Source organism: Narcine bancroftii, chromosome 5 (assembly GCF_036971445.1).
Source record: "Narcine bancroftii isolate sNarBan1 chromosome 5, sNarBan1.hap1, whole genome shotgun sequence".
NCBI lineage: Eukaryota > Metazoa > Chordata > Chondrichthyes > Torpediniformes > Narcinidae > Narcine > Narcine bancroftii.
In genome coordinates this window covers 14,933,811-14,954,430 of record NC_091473.1, presented here as the reverse complement: position 1 = coordinate 14,954,430, position 20,620 = coordinate 14,933,811, and the positions used below count along the sequence as shown (strand labels likewise).

The following is a 20,620-nucleotide window of genomic DNA, read 5'->3' as shown; positions in this document are numbered from 1 at the left end:
AGGAAAAAGTTACTAGACTTGGGAGTTACTTGGAAAGAGTGGACTGGAAAAATGTACGAGTAGATAACTTGGTCTTGAAGCAAGCGGAGGCATTTAAGAAGTAAATGCTTAGCTCTGCTAAGCTGCCAGTCTCCCCTCTGGCAAGCCTTGCTGGACTAACTTTGGCTGTGTATTATCTCTACCGTTAAAGTCACTCCTCTTGGGTATAATTGTGTATGCACCCATTGTCTTTCATTATTGTACCAGAAGTTTCTGCTAATAAAAGCCATGATTATTGTTTGACCGCATCGTCTTTGTCTACTTCATCAACTAGCACTACAAAGTAATTGTCCCATGGATAAAAAAGGGTGGTACAGAGATTGGAGAAGCTAGGGTTGTTTTCTTTGTAAATTTGAACAATATACTTAACTGATGTATATAAAGTTATGAGAAGCCCAGGTAGATTAAATAGGAAAGCCGACTCATATTCAAGATTCAAAATTATTTTATGGTCATGTAATAATGCAGAACATGTGATATTACACAAAATTTCCTTTAGACAAAGGCAGGCAAAGATTGCCCATCAGCAGAAATTGCCAGTGCTCCTTACAGTCAGAGAAAGAGAAGCAAAAGAGACTTCACCGTCCCCTCCCCCCCCCCCCGAGAGTCATTGAGGGTCCATAGATTCACCTCCAGCGCTCCTGCAGCCTTCGCAACCTCACAGAAGTTTGTCCATATCATTAGCGATCCAAGCTCCAGACATGATCAGGAAGCCTCCAGCATCCTCTTGCATCCCAGTTCTGATAATTGATACCCCTTCAGTCAGTCTCAAGGCAGTCTCCAACAGCCTGCCGCCTAAGAGTTCTTCAGCCTCAGAGCTCCTCCATGGTCTGCTGCCATGGTCACTGCCCATAGGTCGTGAATTAGTGTACATAAATTTAAAGACTGAAGAACAAAAAAAAACTAGAATAACTGGTTTTGAAATATTTAATAGAGGGATGGAAGTACCCAGAAGGGAGAGGGGTGTGGAAAGGATATTTGGGAGGAACATTCAACACATTGACATTTGGACATATAATTTAAGAATCATGACCTTCTGGGACACAGACAAAGTATTGGGAGGTGCGATTGAGCTGGTTTGTACCTTTTCATATATGCACTAATCTAACTGGCTTTTTTCAGCATTGTAAAATTCCTTTGATTGTGTTGTGGGAAACATCTGACCCAGTATACCCCATCTGTTGTTACAGAGGGCTGCATGAGAATTACTGTCGGAATCCTGATGGGTCAGAAGCTCCTTGGTGTTTCACAACTGATCCCAGAATCCGGACTGCATTATGCTTGCAGATCAAACGCTGTGAAGATGATATTGAACCTGAAGGTAAAGATGAACAATGTGCCAACAGCAATGGGACACATACAGTCATTCTGTGTGAGTGAGATAAAACATATGTAAACAATGTAGGTGTGATGTGTTGTGGAGCAGCAAATAAACACGTAACTCGAGGAGACTGTACAACAGGCTTTAATCAGCTTAAAGTTGAACACCAGGTCTCTGCAGCCTCTGATTCCATGTGCCTGACTGATTTAGGAAGGGGCTGGCTCGTCTTTATATGGGCCGGTGATTGACACCAGCATGGTGGGTCAGCCTCCCAGGTTGCCTACATACAGGTACAGTGGTTGTCCCCTGCAGTAGGCCAGTAGGAGTGTGGCTATGGTAGTGGTTGTATCACCACATTCACCCCCTTCTTAAGAGTCCTGGGGTGGGGTGTGTTTTGGGTATTTACAAGTTCAAGTGGTCTGGTGGCCACCTTTGTTGTTGGGACCATCACAGAGCAGGCTCCTGGTCAATGGTCGGTGGGGGCAAGGCTGCTTAAAATTTTTATTTTTCACACTATGAACCATATTAATCAAAATACACACAAACATTTCCCTCTTGAATATACACAGTGCATTTTCTCCCCTCCCTCCTTCCCACCCCCCTCCAAACCCATTAAACGTTCAACATATACAATACAATAAAACCATTAAACAATGTCATCACACAATGAAAATAAACAAGAAAATTGCGTCATCTACTTTTACACACTGGGTCAGTTCATCTCGTCGTCTTCTCATTCTATCATTTTAGGGGGTGGAGGTCTGCGGTAGGACCTCTCTGTTGTGTTCCATGTACAGTTCCCAAATTTGTTCAAATAATGTGACTTCATTTTTTAAATTGTATGTTATTTTTTCCAATGGAATGCATTTATTTATTTCCATGTACCATTACTGTATTCTCAGGCTCTCTTCTGATTTCCAAGTTGACATTATACATTTTTTTGCTACAGCTAAGGGTATCATAATAAATCTTTTTTGTGCTTTATCCAGTTTGAGGCCTAAATCTTTACTTCTTATATTACTAAGAAGAAAGATCTCTGGATTTTCTGGTATGTTGCTTTTTGTGATTTTATTTAATATCTGATTTAGATCTTCCCAAAACTTTTTCACTTTCTCACATGCCCAAATTTTTCCCGTTTCCTTCTTACAGCGAAAACATCTATCTGATAATGTTGGATCCAATTTATTTAACTTTTGGGGCATTATATAAAGCCTGTGTAACCAATTATATTGTACTATGCGTAACCTCGTATTTATTATTTTTCTCATAGTTCCGGAGCATAACTTTTCCCATATTTCATTTTTTATCTTTATGTTTAGATCTTTTTCCCACTTTTGTTTGGGTTTATAGCTTATTTCATCATTTTCTTTCTCTTGCAGCTTAACGTACATGTACGTTATAAATCTTTCAATTTAATCTTTTAATCTTTCAATCTTGTCATCACATATTCAAAGCTGCTTCCTTCTGGTAATCTGTTTGCTTCCCAATTTGTACTTTCAGTAGGTTTTCAGTTGGTGGTATGCAAACATTGTACCATGAGTTATTCCATATTTGTACTTCATTTGTTCAAATGATAATAAATTATTTCCCAAAAAACAATTTTGTATTCTTTTAATTCCTTTTCTCTCCCATTCTCTAAAGGAAAGGTTATCTATTGTGAAAGGGATTAGTTGATTTTGCGTCAATAATCATTTTGGTAGTTGGTAATTTGTTTTTTTCCTTTCTACAAAAATCTTCTTCCAAATGTTGAGTAAATGGTGCAGAACGGGTGAACTTCTATAATTGCACCAATTTTTTCATCCCACTTATTAAGTATATGTTCTGGTATCTTCTCCCCTATTTTATCTAGCTCTATCTTGGTCCAATGTGGTTTTTCCCTTGTTTGATAAAAATCTGATAGATATCTCAATTGTGCTGCTCTATAATAATTTTTAAAGTTTGGTACCTGCAAACCACCTTGTTTGTACCATTCTGTTAATTTATCTAGCGCTATCCTTGGTTTACCCCCTTTCCATAAGAATTTCCTTATTATTCTCTTTAATTCATTGAAGAATTTCTCTGTTAAGGGAATTGATAATAATTGAAATAGGTATTGTATCCTTGGGAAGATATTCATTTTACTGCAATTTACCCTTCCTATCAGTGTTAGTGGTAATTCTTTCCAATGTTCTAAGTCATCCTTTAATTTCTTCATTAATGGTTGATAATTTAATTTGTTTCGGTGGCCTAAATTACTATCTAATCTAATACCTAGATATCGGATTGCTTGTGTTTGCCATTTAAATGGTGATTCTTTTCTAAACTCTGTGTAATCCGCATTATTCATTGGCATCATTTCACTTTTATTTGCGTTGATCTTGTACCACGATATTTCTCCATATTCCTTCAATTTCTTATGTAATTCTTTATTGATATTTCTGGTTCAGTTAAGTATACTATGATGTCATCTGCAAATAAACTGATTTTATATTCCTTCTCTTTTATTTTTATCCCTTTTATTTTATTTTCTGTTCTTATCAGTTCTGCCAATGGTTCTATTGCGAAAGCGAAAGTGAGGGAGATAGTGGACATCCCTGCCTAGTTGACCTACTTATTTTAAATTGATTTGATATATATCCATTTACTGTCACCTTCGCCAAGGGTCCCTTATATAATGTTTTAATCCAATTAATATATTTCTCTGGTAGGTTGAACCTCTGTAATACTTTGAATAAATAATTCTATTCTACCCTGTCAAAGGCTTTCTCTGCGTCTAAAGCAACAGCCACCGTTGTTATCTTATTTCCTTGTACTGCATGGATTAAGTTAATGAACTTACAGACGTTGTTCGTCTTTTCTTAATAAATCCAGTTTGATCTAGTTTTACTATTTTTGGTACACAGGCGGCCAATCTGTTTGCTAAGTTTTGCTATTATCTTATAATCTGAATTAAGTAGAGATATTGGTCTATACGATGCTGGTGTTAGTGGATCTTTCCTCTTCTTTGGAATTACTGTCATTATTGCTGTTTTACATGAATCTGGTATGTTTTGTGTTTCTTCTATCTGGTTCATTACTTCCAGGAGAGGAGGAATTAATGAGTCTTTAAATGTTTTATAGAATTATATTGGGAGTCCGTCCTTTCCAGGTGTTTTATTGTTAGATAGCTTTTTTAATATATCCTGTATTTCGTCTATTTCAAATGGTTTTATCAATTTGTTTTGCTCCTCTTCTTGCAATTTCAGTAGTTCAATTTTAGCTAAAAACTCATCTGTTTTGTCTTCTTTCCCTTCGTTCTCAGTTTGGTATAATTGTTCGTAGAATTCCTTAAAGTTTTCATTGATCTCTGTTGGGTTAAATGTAATTTGTTTGTCCTTTTTCCTTGATGCCAATACAGTTCTTTTAGCTTGTTCTGTTTTAAGCTCCCAGGCTAGTATTTTGTGCACTTTTTTCTCCTAGCTCGTAATACTTCTGCTTTATTTTCATTATGTTCTTCTCCACCTTGTACGTTTGTTTTCGTATTTTATTTTTTTGTCCGCCAATTCTCTTCTTTTTGTTGTATCTTCCCTTGTTGGTAGTTCTTTTTCTGTACTTACTATTTCCCTTTCCAGCTGTTCTATTTCCCTATTGTAGTCCTTCTTCATCTTAGTGACATAACTTATTATCTGCCCTCTAATTAAGTCTTTCATTGCATCCCATAATATAAATTTGTCTTTCACTGATTCCATATTTATTTCAAAGCACATTTTAATTTGGCGCTCAATAAATTCTCTAAATTCCTGTCTTTTAAGTAGCATGGAGTTTAATCTCCATCTATACGTTCTTGGTGGGATGATCAGATAACAATCTAGCTTTATATTCTGTTTTCCAAACTCTCCCTTGGATATGGGCTGATAACAGGAACAGGTTAATCCTTGAGTATGTTTTATGTCTACTCAAATAATATGAGTATTCCTTCTCCTTTGGGTGTTGTCACCTCCATGTATCCAAAAGTTGCATTTCCTGCATTGATTTAACCATAAATGTGGCTACTTTGTTCTTTTTTGCTAGTCTTTTGTCCAGTTTTATCCATCTTTGGGTCCAAATTAAGGTTAAAGTCCCCTCCTATCAATATATTCCCCTGCGTATCTACAATCTTCAAAAAAAACTTTCATAAACTTTTGATCCTCTTCATTAGGTGCATACATATTGACCAAATTCCAGAATTCTGAATATATCTGACAGTTTATCATTACATATCTCCCTGCTGGATCTATTATTTCCTCCTCTATTTTGATTGGTACATTTTTATTAATTAATATAGCTACACCTCTGGCTTTTGAATTATATGATGCTACCATTACGTGCCCTATTCAGTCTCTCCTTAATTTATTATGTTCCACTTCAGTTAGATGCGTTTCCTGCACGAATGCTATATCTATTTTTTCTTTTTTCAGTGAATTTAATAGCCTTTTCCATTTGAATTGGTTGTATTCCATTAATATTTATAGTCATATAGTTCAACGTGGCCATCTCATACTCTGTTTACACCTCATTTCCGCTTCCTCACTACCACCTTTCCCCTTTTCCTCATTTTCATCTCTCAATTTTCCCTTTTTGAACTCAATGTATGAGAACACTTCTAAAACATAAAATTCTTAAACCACTCCCACATCTAAAATTCCCTTAACCCCAAGTGTCCCACCCCCCCTCTCTTAGTCACCCCTTTTCCCTTGTTAGGCAACCATAACTCCCCTCTCCATTCGGATTGAGAACCTGTTCGCAAGTGTCAACTGATTTCGCAGTGACAGTTATTCTCTCCCACCCAACCACCTCCAGAAAAGACTTTTATCTTCACATTAAAACAAATCTCCCCTTCTTTTTTCTCCCTCCTTTTTTCCCCTACTCCCTTATTTTCTTTTTCTTTCCCTTCTTTAGTTCTTACTTATACATTATTTTTACATCTTTATATGTAGTTTGTCATCATTCTTCGTTCTTGTTACATCTCTTCATCTCCCTTTCTGTCCTGTAGGTGTTCTGCAAATTCTTGTGCTTTCTCCAGATCTGAGAACAGTCTGTTTCGCTGCCCCGGATAACTATTTTAAGCACCGCTGGATATCTTAACATAAATTTATAGCCTTTTTTTCCATAGGATCGATTTTGCTGTGTTAAACTTCTTCCTCTTCTTTAGTTCAAAACTTATGTCTGGGTTTAAAAAAAAAAATTTGACCCTTGTATTCCAATGGTTTTTTGTCTTCTCTAATTTGTCTTCTCTAATTTGTCTTCTCTAATTTGTCTTCTCTAATTTGTCTTCTCTAATTTGTCTTCTCTAATTTGTCTTCTCTAATTTGTCTTCTCTAATTTGTCTTCTCTAATTTGTCTTCTCTAATTTTATTCTCTAATAAAATTATATTGGAAAATATATTCTCCAATATGTTTTCTCTTGTCGTGTGTCTCAGAAATTTTACTAAAACGGATCTTGGTTTTTGTTGTGACTGTGGTTTCAGGGCAAGTGTTCTGTGTCCCCTTTCTATTTCCTTTCCTTCCTGCATTTCTGGAATTCTCAGGACCTTTGGGATCTATTCTTTTATAAATTCTTTCATATCTTTGCCTTCTTCATCTTCCTTTAGGCCCACTATCTTCATATTGTTTCACCTACCATAGTTTTCCATTATATCCATCTTCTGAGCTAGATTCTTTAACTTTAACTTGTGATTCTTTAACTTTTTTGTCACTTTCTTCCAATTTTCTTTTTAAGTCATTCACTTCCATTTCTACAGCCATTACATGTTCTTCCACATTTTCTAATCCTTTCTCTACATCTGTTATGACCAGCTCTATTCCACTCACTTTTCCCTCTGTACTTTTCATTTTTCTTTTCATTTCACTAAATTCTAGTGTCAACCATTCTTTTAATGTTTTCATTTGTTCTTGAAAAAATGTTTTATCTATGTACTGTCCATTCATTTTACCTTCTCTTCCTCTGTGCAGAGCTTGATGTTCTTCTTCTGTGTCTGCTCTTGGGTTTGTGTCTTCTACTTCTCTTCCTTGTATCTGTGTCTTTTCTGACTTTCTTGTTGAGCTACTTGCCTCAGTTTGTTGGGTACTTTTTCTTTCATGGCTTCTTGATGCTGGTCCTCTTCTTCTGGGCTAGTTATCTGTTGGGCTTCCTGTTGCTGTTTTTCTTTCTTATCACTCCCTTTCCCGTGGCTTTCCTCTTCTTCCAGCTGAGAGCCCTGCTGTCGGGAATTTCTCAGCTGGTCATGCTGTGTAGGTTCACTCCACAGCTGGGCCCCTCTCTCGTCGGTGTTCTCCTTTTCCTTGTTGTGTGCATTGCGCACCTCTGTTTGGCTCAGTGAGCCATTTTTGCAGTCCCGCGGTCAGGAGGTTGCGACCCTGTGGGGTCTCCACTAACCTCGGGGAGTGGGCACCTCTGTCCACGGCAGATCCCTGCTTCTTCATGCAGGTAAGGCCTTCTCCTTTCTCTTCCAGCATCTTTCATTCTTTTTTCCCCATTGTTTTTGGTTTTTCTTTCTTAAGTGCCATTTTATTTCTTTTCTCCACACCTTTATCTTTTATTTGTTGTGTTTTGTGTTTCTTGAGCTTTACGTTTCCTTCACTTTTTTTCTTTTCTGGAGAGGGCTGGTATTCTCCTACTTCTCCTACCAGCCACTACTCCATCACGTGACTCCTCCTGGGTGGAGTGGGGGGGGTGGGGTGGCAAGGCTGCTTGAAGGTCAGATGGGTCTGGGATAGTCAAGATGCCGGTGGCACATATGGGGTGGTGCCTGACAGAATGGGGGTGTAGGTGTAGGGTGGGTCCACAGGGGTTGGGGGCCTTTGGAGAGGCATCAGATAGGCGTCGTCCCCAGGGGGGGTCCTGAATGGGCCAGGGTAGGGGAATGGGTCCCTGTTGATGCCAGATTCCTGGTCAAGACGGTGTCCTCCCGTCCATTGTTTGGGTTTGCGTGAAGGAGGTGCACCTGCTCGACCAGGGGGTCAGATTTGTGGGTCTTCCCTTGTTTACGGAGTAGTACTGGTCCAGGAGTTGTCAGCCACGCTGGCAGGGAGACACCAGTTGCCAATTTCCTAAGAAAGGAAAAAAGGCATTCGAGAGGGGTCTGATTGGTAGCCATGCACAAGAGTGACTATATGGCGTGAAGCACCTCGGGGAGGGCCTCTTGCCAATAGTTGATGGACCATCCTTTTGACCTCAGAGCCAGGACGACTGCCTTCCAGATTACCCTGCCCGTTGCCCCTGGAGTTGTAGCTAGTCATGCAACTAGACGCAATACCTCGCGAGGTACTGGTGCAGCTCCTCACTCATGAAGCTGGTCCCCGATCGCTGTGGATTAATGCCGTGTATCGAAACATGGTGATCTACACCAGGGCCTTTATAAACAGAGGCAATGAAGGTGTCAGGGCAAGGGATGGGGAAGGGAAAACAGGAGTACTCGTCTAGAACCAAGAGGATATAAATGTTCTTATTCATGGAAGGCAGTGGTCCCTTGAAGGGCCGAGTGGCTTTCACCATGTGGGCCTGTGGTGGGTGGAAGAAGCGCAACTTGCACTCTGGACAGACCCTGCAGTACTTTGTCATGGTCCATACTTCTTGGACAGTGAATGAAGGCTCTGAGACAAAATGAAATGGTACAGGTGCGTGACACCCAAATGGCAGAGGATGTCGTGCAGCGCCTGCAGTTGTTCTGATTGCGCTCTGGCGTAGATCTGAGACAGTGCATCAGGGGAGTCATTCAGTTCCCTCGGCCTATACTGGATGTCATAGCTGAACGTGTCTAGCTCGACTCTCCAGCGCAAGATATTCTCGTTTTTGATCTTGCCTCTGTGGATGGTGCTGAACATGAATGCCACTGTGTGCTGGTCAGCGAGAAGGGTAAACTTCCTGCCTGCCAGGTAGTAGTGCTGGTGGTAGACTGCTTCCACGATCACCTGGGCCTTCTTTTCGATGGTGGAGTGCCCGGGCTCTGAACTGTGAAGGATCCTGGAGAAAAAGGCCACAGGTCTGCCCCATTGGCTAAGGGTGGCAGTGAGGGCAACATCAGAAACATCACACTCCATTTGGAATAGGATGTTCTCATCCACAGTATACATCGTGGTAATAGCGATGTCTTGTCTAATGTGGATGAAGGCCACTGCGCCTCTTCAGGGTGGGGAAAGGTGGTGGCCTGGGACGGTGGGCAGACCTTGATGGAGAAATGGGGGACCCACTGGGAGTAATATGAAAAGAGCTGTAGGCACCTGTGGAGAGCCTTGACCATTTAGGAGAGGAGCAGTGCCATTAGAGGATGCATGCATTTGGGTTAGGGACCGATGGCACTATGTTCCATGATGCAACCCAGGATGGCGAGGTGGGTGGTACTGAACACACACTTCTCCCTTTTATAGGTAAGGTTTAATGCCTCTGCTGTCTGGAGAAATCTCTCGAGGTTGGCATAGTGGTTCTGCTGTTCATGGGTGCAGATGGTGACATTGTCCAGGTACAGGAAATTCACTTTTAGTTTGCGCTGGTCCACCATGCCAACCATCTCCAGCTGAAAAATGGAGACTCCATTTGCGACCCCAAGCGGGACCCAATGGAACTGGTAGATGCATCCGTCCATCTCAAAGGCAGTATAAGGTTTATCTCAGCCTGGATGGGGAGCTGGTGGTAGGCTGACTTCAGGTCAATGGTGGAGAAGACCTCATTGGGCTATCTCATTGACCGTGTCAGCACTGCGGGGCAGTGGATAGGCATCCAGCTGGGTGTACTGGTTGATGCACTGGCTACAATCGATGACCATCCTCTGTTTGCTGCCCCCTTTTACTACTAGGACCTGGGCTCCAGGAGTTGTTGCTGAGTTCCTCTGCCAGCAGTTGTTTCACCTCAGACTTGATAAAGGCCCTGTCAGCTGCACAGTAGCTCCTGCTTTTGGCCATGATTGGATTTCAGTAAGATAATTGAAAAGGGTGGAGAATCAGCAGGTGGATTTTGAACGGTCGCTGGACTTTGTGTTGTGGACGGTGAATGGCGGGAGTGGACCACCGAAGGCAAGAGTGAGGCTGTGGAGGTAACACTGGAAGTCTAGTCCCAGGATAACTGGGGCACAGAGCTTGGGCATGACCAGTAGACTGAACCTTTGATATGTTTCCGCCACCACTGTCAAGTTCACTGAGCAGCACCCCTGTGCTATGATTGAGTGGTCCTGGGATACAAAGGCAATGAGGAGGTTTGCTGGGTACATCCTGAGTTTTATTGTCTGGACCTCATTCGGTTGCACAAAGCTCTCAGTACTACTGCTATCAAACAGGTATTTTGTTACCTTTCCATTGACAGCGATGTCCAACATTGAGTGCCCGAGTCCATGGGGAATGTCCTCTGTCAGCGTGGTGGACACTAGGACTGCCTCGGGGTTCAAGTCGCTGCTCCCCGATAGTTGTGGTGAGCAAAAGCTAGTGGGTGGATTTTGGAGAGTGAGGCGCAACGTGTGCGGTTCTGTGCGCGCACAAGTTGACAATGATGTCTGGTCGGCATGCCAGTGCTGCTTGGGTCGGTGCGGCTGGGGGTTGGCTGACCCATGATGCCGGCGCCCAGCGGATGTACACTGTGTCGACTCAGCCCAGCAGCCAGACCAGAAGTGATGTCATTGGTGCGGGCAGAAGTTGGGTGGCGAAAGATGGCAGTACCCATGGTGAGCACAAGGCGTAGTAGCATGGTTCGATGGCCAGGCTGGAAGTGAAGTTGGTGCAGGCAGAAACAATGGGCAGGATAATGGCTTCGCTCGGCACTTGCACGTGGAAGGGCTCAGAAGATTGGAAGGTGCTCCCAGCTGGTGCAGCGCTCCCGATGGGTTTTAGCGAAGTGGCCTTTCTTCCCATGTCAGGATCTGTGCGAGTTCCTCGTGGGGCAGTTCTTTCGGAATGCCTGTCTGACCCATTACCAGGATCCACAGTACTTACAGCGGCGGCTGGCGTCAGTGGCGGCAATCTTCTCTTCCCTGTAGGCCCCTTCAGTGACTGCTGCTTTCATCGGCGTCAGCCAGGCTGGTGAATGGGAGAGGCGAGCATCGAAGACTCACATGGTGAGCTGCAGCTTCTAGGGAGCGGACCACTTCCATGATCCTGACGAGGGAGGCATTGTTCTCCTCCAACAGTCTCTGTTGAGTTGCCCTCAACTGCAGCCCTTGCACGCACGCATCTCGGACAAGTTGCTCCACTTCCCCAGCAGTCACGCCAGCTTCAATGGCGCACGGATGTGCTAGCTCTCACAGAGCCTAAGGTAAGTGTTGGCCATCTCTCCTGGCTGTTGTACTCTGACACTGAGCAGGTACCAGGTGTAGAGTATATTTGTTGGGGGCCGGTACATACCTTCCAGGGTGGCCATTGCAAGTTCAAAGTCTGTGCCATCTCTGATGGCCTGGAAAGCACGGGGGCCCAGTTTGGTGCGTCGTACCATGAGCTTCTTCTAGTTTGTATTGATGACCTCGGCTTGAGTGTGGACGATTGCCTCGATCGCATGCTTCCAGATCTCAAAGTATGCTGGAGCATGTGGATGCTAAGGGTCTATGTCCAGCCTCTCAACGGTGAGGAATCTCTCCATGGTCCTTAAAGTTTTAAGCTGATTAAATTGTAATGCGCTGTGGTGCAGAAACAAACACAAAACTCGAGGAGACTGTACTTTAATCAGCTTGAACACCAGGTCTCTGTAGCCTCTGATTCCATGTGCCTGACTGATTTAGGAAGGGGTCGGCTTGAGTCTTTATATGGGCTGGTGATTGACAGCCGGCATGGTAGGGCCAGCCTCCCGGGTTCCTTGCCTGCAGGTACAGTGGTTTCCCCCTGCAGTTGGAGTGGAACTATAGTAGTGGTTGTATCACCACAGTAGGCAATTCACTCCTTGCAGTGAACTGGAATTCACTGTCTGTGTGTTGTTCAGATAGCTGGCTCCCCCCCTGGTTCTACCTTCACCTACCCCAATATAAACCCTGGTTTTCCTGCCTTTCCTCAGATTCAACTGAGGACTACCGGCTATTGATTGTAAGCTATTAAAAGTGTGTTTGTACTCTTCACTTGACTCTGAGTGCAATCAGTCATGTTACAATTTTAATACCGTAACTTTGAAGCAGGATGGAAGCCCTCTTGAAGGCAGGCATGCTCCAGGTCAACCCTCTGTCCCCAGAAGAATTTGCCTACTGGCTGGAGTGCTTCCAGTCATACTTGACGACCACACAAGACGGCTTCAATTCCGATAGTCTCTGGAAATCTTCATTTCTCTCTCGAGATGGCCCCGAGGGATTCATCAGAGACAGTGCTATTTATGAATCAGCCATAGAAGGCTTGAAGGGCTACTACATGAGGCCCCAGAATGATGTGCTGGCAAGGCACCGGCTCTCTCAATGTCGGTAGCGTCTGGGTGAGTCATTGGACAATTATGTCCTTGAACTGTGGGGTCTGACTAGAAAATATTACTACGAAGCAGTCACATCCTGGTTGAGAGAGGAGGAACAAATCTGGCACACTCTCGTGGCAGGAGTGAGGTCAAGGTACGTGAGATAGCGACGACTAGAGTTGAGGAAGAAAGGCTCGGCCAGCACCCTGGACCTGGTGAAAGTGCTCACAGGCCCAACTGGGAGCTGACAACCTCACGGGGGAAACCAGAGCCTTTTCAGAGGACCAGGTCATTGGGGCACTGGCGACCCCTGCAGCCCCAGTGCTAACTGCTGCAGCCTCATGCGACTAGGGATGCTACTTCTGTGGACAGGCACAGCACTGCAAAGGACTCCAGGATGTGGTAAGCGAGGGCACTGGGTGAAGGTCTGCAGGCTAAAGGGAACCTAAAAAGGGCGAATGCATGTGCAACCCCTGAATCATTGTTCGACCCATGCCCAATTCCCAAAGTACCTGCCTCAGCCTGTCTGTGGTGTGCCTCGTGGTGAGACCCACCACCGGAAGTAAAGTATCGCGGAAACAACGGCGGCCATTTTGCCGTGCCTTGAGGTCAATGCCACCTAGCCCTCCTTCAGATCAAGATGGAGGGCAGCCATCTTGCCATGCCTCGTGGTCGATGCCATGTTGTCTGTCCGCAGGCCAGCATGGGGAAAGATGGGGTTTTCAGTGCATTGGCATCGGTTGTCCTGGATCAGGCAATACCTCAGCAATTGAATAACTCGACGATGCAGGTGAGGGTAAACTGACACTTGACTGATTGTTTGGTAGACACTGGCTCCACTGAGAGCTTTCTAAACTCCTTGACAGCTCTGCGGTACAACTTAAAAGTGTATCTGATGGATTATCATTTTTCTAGCTTTGCACTTGCACTCTGTGATGATCCAAGGGTATTGTATAGTACATCTAACTGTAAAAGTAACTTCTGATTGTATGTACTGAAGGATTTGTGTGCTTCTGTGTTGCTTGGCTTGGACTTCCTGTGTCACATTAAAAGTGTGACCATGAAGTACTTTAGCCCACTTCCTCCAATGACGGTGCGGAACAGAAGGTTCCAAAAGCCGGATGCAACATGCGGTCTCTCCACTCTAAATATTGTTTCCAAACCTGACTCCCGATTACAGACCAATAGCCACAAAGAGCAGGCGATAGTGTCGGGTTCAGGAATTTATTAGAGCCGAGACACAGCGGCTGCTTAAAGAAAATATCATTGAGCCTGGCAGCAATCCATTGATAGCCCAGGTGGCAGTCGTGAAAGGGAAAGAAAAGTCCAGGCTAGTGATTAAACAATTAATCATTTCACACTCCTGGATGCATACCTCCTCACTTGAATTTCAGACATGGTAATTGAAATTGCACAGTATCCGGTCTATTCAACCATCATCCTGAAAGCTGCATACCATCAGGTAATGATCCATTCCAAGGACCGCCCCTGAACAGCATTTGAGGCAGACGGACGGCTCTATCAGTTCTGGAGGGTCCTTTTTGGTATCACCAATGGGGTCTCGGTCTTCCAGAGACAGATGGACAAAATGGTCAACAAATACAGGTTTAAGGCCACCTTCCCATTAAAAGTGTGTTAGTACTCCTCACTTGTCTCTGAGTGCACTCAGCCATGTTACACCCCTCACTTGATGTCCACATAAGACTGTGAACACATGATCTGATGTAGAGTTCCTGGCTTCTCCCACAATTTCCTGCAGTGCCAGTCTTGTTCACTTTTGTTGCATTAGCAGAGGCATCGGATTGAGTTGGGGATGTGACAAAGTCATTGAAAATGTGGGAAGGTAGAGAATGAAGACGTACCCTCAAGGGGGAAACATTGCATGCTCAATGAGAACCCTTTGTGTGCTGAATACATCTTTCTTCATTTGAAATTGGTGCCGGTTCTTCATCAGGAGCTGCACTTAGTATTATCAACCTATATGAGTTCCTAGCTTCATATGAGTTCCTAGCTTCAAGTGAGATAAAGTGGTTAACACTGAGCCTTGTCACTTTATAGACTGTTACAATGGAAATGGGACAACCTATCGAGGATTTGTCAATAAAAGCAGGAAAGGAATCCCATGTCAAATGTGGACCGCAAATCAACCTCACACCCCACGGTATGTTGCCTTTACTTCATGCAATATTCCTGAGAGTTAGTGACTGGGAATAAAGAATTGTATAGGCACCCATCTCTGTACATCTGAGGCTGGTGTGGGTCTCAGAACCTAGACGTTGCTGGAATTAAAGTTAATTTCAGGATGAATGTGTACTGACAATAACCACACCAGCAGTGTGAGTATAAGACAGCTTTAATAAACTAATATGTACACTAAGAGGTCTTGTCTCTCTGCAAGATGAACCTGGAAGACTAGACTGTAGCTCTGGACTGCTTTATATACAAGGTCACCGGGATGAATATGTGTCTTGTTGGGTTGAATGTGATTGTCTGGAATGAAACATGCAAGTCTGCACATGTTGTGATTGAAAAACGCAGAAATGCTCGAAATATGATCAGGCCCAAAATGTCAGTATTTTTCTTTACCTCCAATGAATGTTGCGAGACTAGCTGAGTTCCTTCAGCATCGCTGTGTTGTTGTCTGTAAATTGCTGTGATTACAGAGAATTTTAAACATTAAATGCTATTCAAATGTACTGAAGTGATATACATTATTAAAGTTGCTGTTGTTCTGAGGGTAGTACATGAAAGGGCTGGATTCAGGAGTGCTGGAAATCAGAGATGTCTGAATAAGAAAGATGTGGGGGGATGGACAAGAGGAGGGAGGAGACCGGCGGAGGGAGGAGACCGGCGGAGGGAGGAGACCGGCGGAGGGAGGAGACCGGCGGAGGGAGGAGACCGGCGGAGGGAGGAGACCGGCGGAGGGAGGAGACCGGCGGAGGGAGGAGACCGGCGGAGGGAGGAGACCGGCGGAGGGAGGAGACCGGCGGAGGGAGGAGACCGGCGGAGGGAGGAGACCGGCGGAGGGAGGAGACCGGCGGAGGGAGGAGACCGGCGGAGGGAGGAGACCGGCGGAGGGAGGAGACCGGCGGAGGGAGGAGACCGGCGGAGGGAGGAGACCGGCGGAGGGACACAGGCTAACAATTCAGAGGCAAAGTGGCTGGTGCAGGGGACCAGAAATGGGGAGAACCCCCATCACTGAGAAGTACATGTAGATTTTTACCATCTGCCAGTGGAATGTTAATCTCAGGATAGCTGGAATTAGCATTCACGTCAACCTTTGTGTGTGTGTTTCTGAAAATATAAATTACAGAGTAAGTACATTTTACTATGTTTATAGATATATATTAGGATCTGTTAATCTCAGAAAGTTGTATATTACGGGAGTTGATAACCTTATGGCAGTTGAACATGACCAAGATTGATATTTGTTTCTCAAATTAAAGCAATTGTAATGACAGTGTCCTCTGAACGTTTCCCCCCCCACAGTGTTACTCCTGAGACGAATCCAAATTCCGGTCTTCTGAGAAACTATTGCCGAAATCCTGATGGTGACAGTCATGGACCTTGGTGTTACACTTTGGACCCCAAAGTGCAGTGGGATTATTGTGCAATCAGCACCTGCAGTATGAAATTAATTATTACTACTCTAAAGCAGAATGTGAAATCACACATTCTCTACGCAAGTGTCGCAGCTGTAAACCACATGTTGCCTGCAGTTATACCTTGACATTTTAGAAAAACTGCCATTCACAGTGACTTAAATATTATCATTCTCCTGCAGCCCCAACCTTCACAGCTGCACAATATTCTGCTGAATGCATTAGACCAGCCATTTATTTAAGTAAACACCTTGTTTTCTTGGCACCTCACATGACATAAATATTTTTTAATGCTTTTTTATGTAGTTGGCAGGAGGGCAGTATGGAAGAAACCAAAACTTGACTGCTTCACAGGGAAGTGAGTGTGGCGGATCAGTGTCGATCCTCAATCCAGGTTTTGGGATGAGGTCCCAATCAGTAATTTACTCTCCTGAGGAATGAAGCACTCAGACTTTTCTTCAGCCAATTCTCCTTTATTTAAAATACAAGCTTCGTCTCCACAGAGTTCCAAAGAGCTCTCTGAACCTACAAATGCATGGATTTATATTCTCCAATGCTATCTGATGTTAACTAATCACAAAACCATCTCCTCTCATATGGTAAACATTGCATCACCAGTCCATCTACACATTGCATTATATTATGAACCAATCACAGAGATGTGTCCCCTTCCCTCGGGTTTTTTTACAATTTTGGTTTGCCTAATTCTTTTGGAGAATTCAGCGCTCGTGGAATTTTATTTGCTAGGCTGATATTGGCAGACAACACACGTCCTGGGTCCCCCTCATTGTCCTTGGGTATCTGCAACTGTCCCAGCATTGGCATTAATCAAGTTGTGTTAATGTATTAATATTTTAACTAATTAATCTTAATGTATTTGATGTTTTAATCAACATCAATCTTAATTAGAAAGACCCTTTATTCTATAGGGGCCCATAAACAGAGCAGAGTCCTCGGGGGTTAAAAGCCAAAAAAAAAGGTTGAGGATGGTGGCATTAGACTGCTGTCAAGGGAATGACTGTAAATCCATTAGACTCCTAAAGCGCATCTTAAGTGCGCTGGTCCCTTGTTTTATCTGACATTTGGTGGTAACAAGCATTTGTTGCATTAACTTTGGGATTTATTAGATTTCACACACGTCTTCAGCCAAGTTTGAATTCACTATAAATCTGCCTTTGGATCCAGGAAGGCGGCCGAGTGTACATTGCTGGTGAATGGAAATGCTGTGACTAGTTGCCGTGTGAATAAATCCTTTTTTGTAGCTGCACATTACCAGAGCACTGAGGAAGTCCCACCTCATTGTTTATGACTTCTGAGGTACAAATGGGCAGTTCATCATTGGAGGAGAGCAAGTGATACAAATCTGGGTACATTTATTAAGACTGAAATTACTTCAGCCAAAGTTAACAGATTTGCTGGACCTAATGCTAACCCCTGACCCCCAACACATTTTCAGAAACAGAGTAGAATGTGCAATTGCTTTTTTTATATTTATCAAATTTAATGTGGCTGATTTCAATGAAGTTCAATGTCCATGGCTCACATTGTAAAAACTGAGACAATGCCCCACAATTAAGTCACAGATCTACGTTCATAGATTACACATAGAAAGACAACAGCGCATGCAGACATAATTAAACCACGCAGAAACAGGCCCTTCAGCCTATCATGTTCCAGGCTCATTTTACCTATCTATATTCATCCTCTTGATTTTTATTAGCAAGTCAAAGACTTTGTGATTGAATGGTCACATTTACAGCACCCCCCATATTGCAGGCATAGACTACTGACAGAAAATTATAGCAAACTGCACTAAAAACAGATGGTGTCTCCCTCTACAAGACAGAGATAATGAATGTCCCATTTTCTGGAAGTGTAATTCACACGAAGCTGGTGTCGCGCATAACTATCTCAAAGATAGTTTTGTGTTATACGAGCAGTGATTTAAAAAAAAAATCTTGTAGAGCCCACCTCTGGTCTTCCAGATGTTGCTGTTTCATATCTCAAGCTGTGAGTTCCTGTGTCCACTGCCTACCCACCCTGCACTGAATTAATTCACGAGGTGGTGAGGAGTGGATGCAGCTTCTGGAATCATGGCACATAGGAACCAGTGGTCTGGTAATTTATGGGCAGAGGAGAGCAACATCCCAACACAGGCAGAAGTGGAGTGGAATATTCCATATGCATTCATTGTGGAGAGAAAAAAAGCCCTGCAAAAAGTAGTGGGCACAGCCCAGTACATCACAGACAAAACTCTCACCAGCATTGAGAAATCCTATATGGAATGCTGTCATCAGAGAGCAGCAGCAATCACCAGGATCCATACCACCCAGGAAATCCTCTTTTCTTGCTGCTGCCAACAGGAAAGAGAAAGAGCTACCACAAGATTTGTACCACTAGGTTCAGAAACAGTTGTTACCCCTCCATCATCAGACTCCAAAGTCACAAACTCAGAGACTCATTTAAGGCCTCTTACTTTGCACGTTATTCTGTATTTGCATAGTTTGGTAAAATTTCTTTGCTTACATTTCTCTCTTTTATATACTTATCTTTTTCATAAGTGCAATATACAGTTACTAACAAGTAAATTTTGCCTGGCCCACAGGAAAAATAATCTCAGTGTTGTATGTGATGTCAGTATGTGCTCTGACAAGAATGTTGAACTTTGATTTGCAGAGAAGCTTAAACACACTTTGACTGATGATTCCAGTTACTCTCTTAATTTCACTCTTTTCATCTGCTTCAATTGCAGAAGGGAATAATATCCCATCACCAGAAGAAAATCCAGGTATGTCATTGGAACACTTATTCTGTATTTTTTTTTAAACAAAATGAAAATGAAGTGTATGTAAAGTTTAGGAAGCTGAAGCCAATCAGCGTGCTTGAGGAGTATAAAAGAAGCAGAAAAGAACAAATGGGAGGGGTAAAGGAGGCCATGAAATGTCGCTAGTGAGTAGGATTGAAGAGAGTCCCAAGACATTTTATACCTACATTAAAAACAAAAAAACAATTGGAGAGTGGGTAGGACCACAAAAGGACAAAGGAGGGAATTTATTTCTGGAGCCAGAGGAAGTGGGTGAGATGCAAAGTAAACAATTCACATCGCTATTCACCAAGGAGAGAGATGTGGAGGATAGTGGGATTAGGGATGGGTATGTTGATATTCTGGGGAACGTTGATGATCAAGGAGTAGGAGGTGCTGGGTTTTTTGAAGAGCATTAAGGTGGATAAGTCCCCAGGGCCTCATGGAATCTATCCTAGGCTATTGAGAAATGGAAGAGAGGAGACAGCTAGGGCAATGACAGAGATCTTTATATCCTCCAGACATGGGTCCAGAAGAATGAAGAATAGAAAATATTGTTCCTCTGTTTAAAAAGAGCAATAGGGACAAAACAGGAAACTATAGGCTAGTGAGTCTTTCATCAGTGGTAGGCAAATTATTGGAGAAGGTTCTTGAGGTAGGTAAAGCATGGACTTACCAGTGAAAGTCTGCATGGCTTTCTGTGGAGGAAGTCACCTCTTCAAAGTTAATGGAGTTTTTTGAGGCTAATTAGTAAGTTTACAGAATATATGATAATTGGGGGAGTTGTGGATGTTAAAGGATACAACTGGATGTAGATCATTTGAAAATATGGACAGAGAAATGACAAATGGGGTTTAATCCAGACATGAATGAGGTGTTGAACTTCAGGAGGTCAAATGCAGGAGGAAAGTATACAGTGAATGGCAAGACTCTGAGAGCATTGTTGAACAAAGTATCATGGGGTGCAAGTCCATGGCTCCTTGAAAGTGGTGATGTAAGTAGATAGGATAGTAAAGGCGAACAGCATACTTATCGGTTAGAACAATGGTTCCCAACCATTCTTTTTCCACTCACATATCACCTTAATAATCCCTTACTAACCACAGAGCACCTATGGCACAGTATTGTGTGTGTTTCTGGTTGCCGAATTACAAGAAGGGTCTGGAGGCTTTGGAGAAGGTGCAGGAGTGATTCAAGCAGGATGTTACATAGATTAGAGAGTATTGGGCATAAGAAGATAAACTGCATTGTTTTCTCTGGAGTTTCAGAGGGTGGGGGTGATCTGTAAGTATAAAAAAATTATGAGAGGTATCAATAGCAGCAAGATCTTGATGGATTGGGCAGAGGAATAGTTGATGGAATATAATACAGAGAAATATGAGGGGATTGCATTTTGAGAGGGCTAATGTGGGTAGAACCTACATAGTAAATGGTAGTGATCTGGAAAGTGTTGCAGAGCAGAGGGATGCTAGAGTACAGGTACATAGTACCTTGAAAGTGGCTTTACAGGT

At 43.1% G+C, this 20,620-nt stretch overlaps 1 protein-coding gene across 2 annotated transcripts in view; it reads left to right on the top strand.

The window, feature by feature from the left end:
- mst1 (macrophage stimulating 1) overlaps positions 1-20,620 on the top strand; it is a 68,389-nt gene that overhangs the window by 33,007 nt on the left and 14,762 nt on the right. For both annotated transcript variants that reach the window (XM_069936863.1, XM_069936862.1), the window contains exons 9-12: positions 1,230-1,360; positions 14,763-14,865; positions 16,194-16,330; positions 19,059-19,094. In XM_069936863.1, coding sequence (XP_069792964.1) covers positions 1,230-1,360; positions 14,763-14,865; positions 16,194-16,330; positions 19,059-19,094 — 407 coding nt within the window. The remainder of the gene's footprint in view (positions 1-1,229; positions 1,361-14,762; positions 14,866-16,193; positions 16,331-19,058; positions 19,095-20,620) is intronic.